At 51.2% G+C, this 2,788-nt stretch overlaps 1 protein-coding gene across 1 annotated transcript in view; it reads right to left on the reverse strand.

The window, feature by feature from the left end:
• LOC107107007 (myelin transcription factor 1-like) overlaps positions 1–2,788 on the reverse strand; it is a gene marked incomplete at both ends in the record, with an annotated part of 12,160 nt that overhangs the window by 3,674 nt on the left and 5,698 nt on the right. The window contains one exon of the mRNA XM_015407219.1: positions 852–1,102. Coding sequence (XP_015262705.1) covers positions 852–1,102 — 251 coding nt within the window. The remainder of the gene's footprint in view (positions 1–851; positions 1,103–2,788) is intronic.

Below are 2,788 nucleotides of genomic sequence, written 5' to 3' on the forward strand. Positions count from 1 at the left end.
TCTATCATCCATCTATCATCTATCTGTCTGCCTGTTTGCCTGTCTGTCTGTCATGTATCTATCATCTGTCATATATCTATTTTTCTACCATCTATCATCTATCTATCCATCTAGCTATCATCTATCTTCTATCATCCACCTCTCCTGCCTGCCTGTCATGTATCTATCATCTATCATCCATCAATCTATCATCCATCTATCCATCTATCATCTATCTATCCATCTATCTATCATCTATCTTCTATCATCCACCTCTCTCTCGCTATCTCTCTCTAGCTCTCTAGCTAAACCCCTCCACTTATGTGAGGTCCTGTTTGGATCATGTCCACAGCTTGGGGTGCTATGCTTTCCCCTGGAATTGTTTTTCTGACCGAAAATGACCCCGGGGAGCAGCTATTTTTCCCACTGTGGCAAGCATATAGGTAGGGTTGCCAGCTCCAGGTTGGGAAATACGTGGAGACTTTGGGGGTGGAGCTTGAGGAGGGCAGGGTTTGGAGAGGGGAGAGAATCCAACGGAATACAACACCATAGAGTCCCCTTCCGAAGTGGCCATTCTATCCAGGGGAACTGATCTCTGTCACCTGGAGATCGGTTGTAATCCCAGGAGATCTCCAGCCAGCACCTGGAGGTTGGCAACCATACGAGAGCACCGGGCTCTTCCTGACCACCAGTTATGCTCAGGATCGTCCGTCTTGTTAAAGAAAAGCTCCTTTCCCGTTCTTCTGTTGGACATAACCCAGAGGACCTGTCAATATGTTATCCAAAGGTGCCCCAATTCTAGATGGGTAACGCTCACTGCCTCGTTTCCATCTATAAAATAAATATTTGCTACCGGGAATGAAATAAAACACCTTCTGCCTGCGGAGGGCTGCCACAGCTTCCCTCCTGCTCTGCCGCCTCGGCCTCTTCCTCTTCCAAGGTGCACTCCGAATCGTCCGTCCCCGACTCTTCTTTCGCCTCCGCCTCCTCGCTCCCGTCGCTGTCCACGCTGTAGCCTTCATCGAGGGCTAGTTTCAGGGGGTGGGATTTCCTCTTGGACGCCAGGTGTTCGGCCTCCGCGTCTTGAAGCTTCCTCTTCTTTGCCAGCGGACAGCTTTGCAAACTGGAAGACAGAGGACGGTGAAAGGGAGGAGAGACGTCACCGATACGGGACGGGTACAGGATAGGGTTGTCAGCTCTGAGCTGGAGATCTTGGGATGGCGCTTGAAGGGGAGGAGCTCACAGGGGTGGGATGCCCTACAGCCAGGGGTCATTTCCTGCAGGAGTGCACAGGAGCGGAGCTCCGGCAGTAAAGAGCCCAGGGGGCGGGCACATGCAACAAGCCCCACCCCCTGCTCCCAGCAACCCTCAGTCAGAGCAAGAAGCAGCCAGGTAAGTTGCAGAGCCCCCCCCCCCCACCACCCAAACAGTCCAGTGGCACCTTTAAGACCAAGTTTTATTCAGGTTCAAGCGCTCCCTCCTCTGAGGACAGATCTTCACATCCCCCCCCCCAATAGCTAGCAATCCAAAACAGTCCAGTGGAGCCTGAGCGGTGGGTGTTGCCTTCTGACACACTTCCGGTGATGTCAGGGGGTGTGGCATATGCAAATAAGTTAAGCTAATGAGTTATGCTAATGAGCTCCTGCACCTCTTTTCCCCTGCCTGCACCCCAGGGGTCTCTAATCGCTGTGGCTTGGAGATCGGTTTTAATTCCAGGAGAACTCCAGACCACACCTGGAGATTGGCAAGCCTAGTCCAGGAGTCACAGCGTTTGTCATGTCCAAACTACCTATTACATTGGTAGGGTTGCCAGTCTACAGGTGCTGGCTGGAGAGATCTCCCGGAATTTGAATGGGTCTCCACGTTACAGAAATCAGTGCCCCTGGAGATAATGGTTGCTTTAGAAGGTGAACCCTATGGGATTATATCCCACTGAGGTCCCAAACCCCTAGGCTCCACCCTTAACATCTCCAGGTATTTCCAACCCGGTGCTATATATATACCCTATATATTGGGGACCTGATCTCCAAAAATGAATTCTTACCTTGGCAAAGCAGTCATGATTTGGATAATTGTAAAAAGCCCAGTAGCCCCTTTAAGAGAGCCAGTTTGGTGTAGTGGTGAAGTGCGCGGACTCTAATCTGGGAGAACCGGGTTTGATTCCCCACTCCTCCACTTGCACCTGGCTGGATGACCTTGGGCAAGGCATAGTTCTGATAAGGGCTGTTCTTGAAAAAGAGCAGTTTCTGTCAAGAGCTCTCTCAGCCCCACCTACGTCACAGGGTGCCTGTTGTGGGGAGGGGAAGGGAAAGGAGTTTGTCAGCCGCTCTGAGACACCTTTCGGTAGTGAAGGGTGGGGTATAAATACAATCTCTTCTTCTTCTTAAGACGAATAAACTTTATTGTAGCATAAGCTTTCGAGAAACACAGCTCTCTTCGACAGGTGCCCGGAGGGTATGAAGAAACTGGCCAGAGATATATAGGTGGTCAGGGGAGTGGGGAGAGCCTGCAGAAAGTGCCATGTGAATGCAAATCAGTTGCACAAGTCACGACCCCCCCCCCCGCTTTCCCACCATCGAAAGCTTATGCTACAATCAAGCTTGTTGGTCTTAAAGGGGCTACTGGGCTTTTGACTATTTTGCAGCAACAGACTAACACGGCTGAAATCCTCTGGACCTACGATTTGAATAGGAGCCCTGGTGCTATGGGCCAAGGGGGGGGGGAGCCCTTTCTGCCTTTTCCATTTCCCCAAAAGGAATCCCTCCCACCAGAACTGCTGTTCGCCTCAAAGGGCAGCAAAAACGGGCTA

This window comes from Gekko japonicus, unplaced genomic scaffold (genome assembly GCF_001447785.1).
Source record: "Gekko japonicus isolate JY-2015 unplaced genomic scaffold, Gekko_japonicus_V1.1 scaffold7096, whole genome shotgun sequence".
Classification (NCBI taxonomy): Eukaryota; Metazoa; Chordata; class Lepidosauria; order Squamata; family Gekkonidae; genus Gekko; species Gekko japonicus.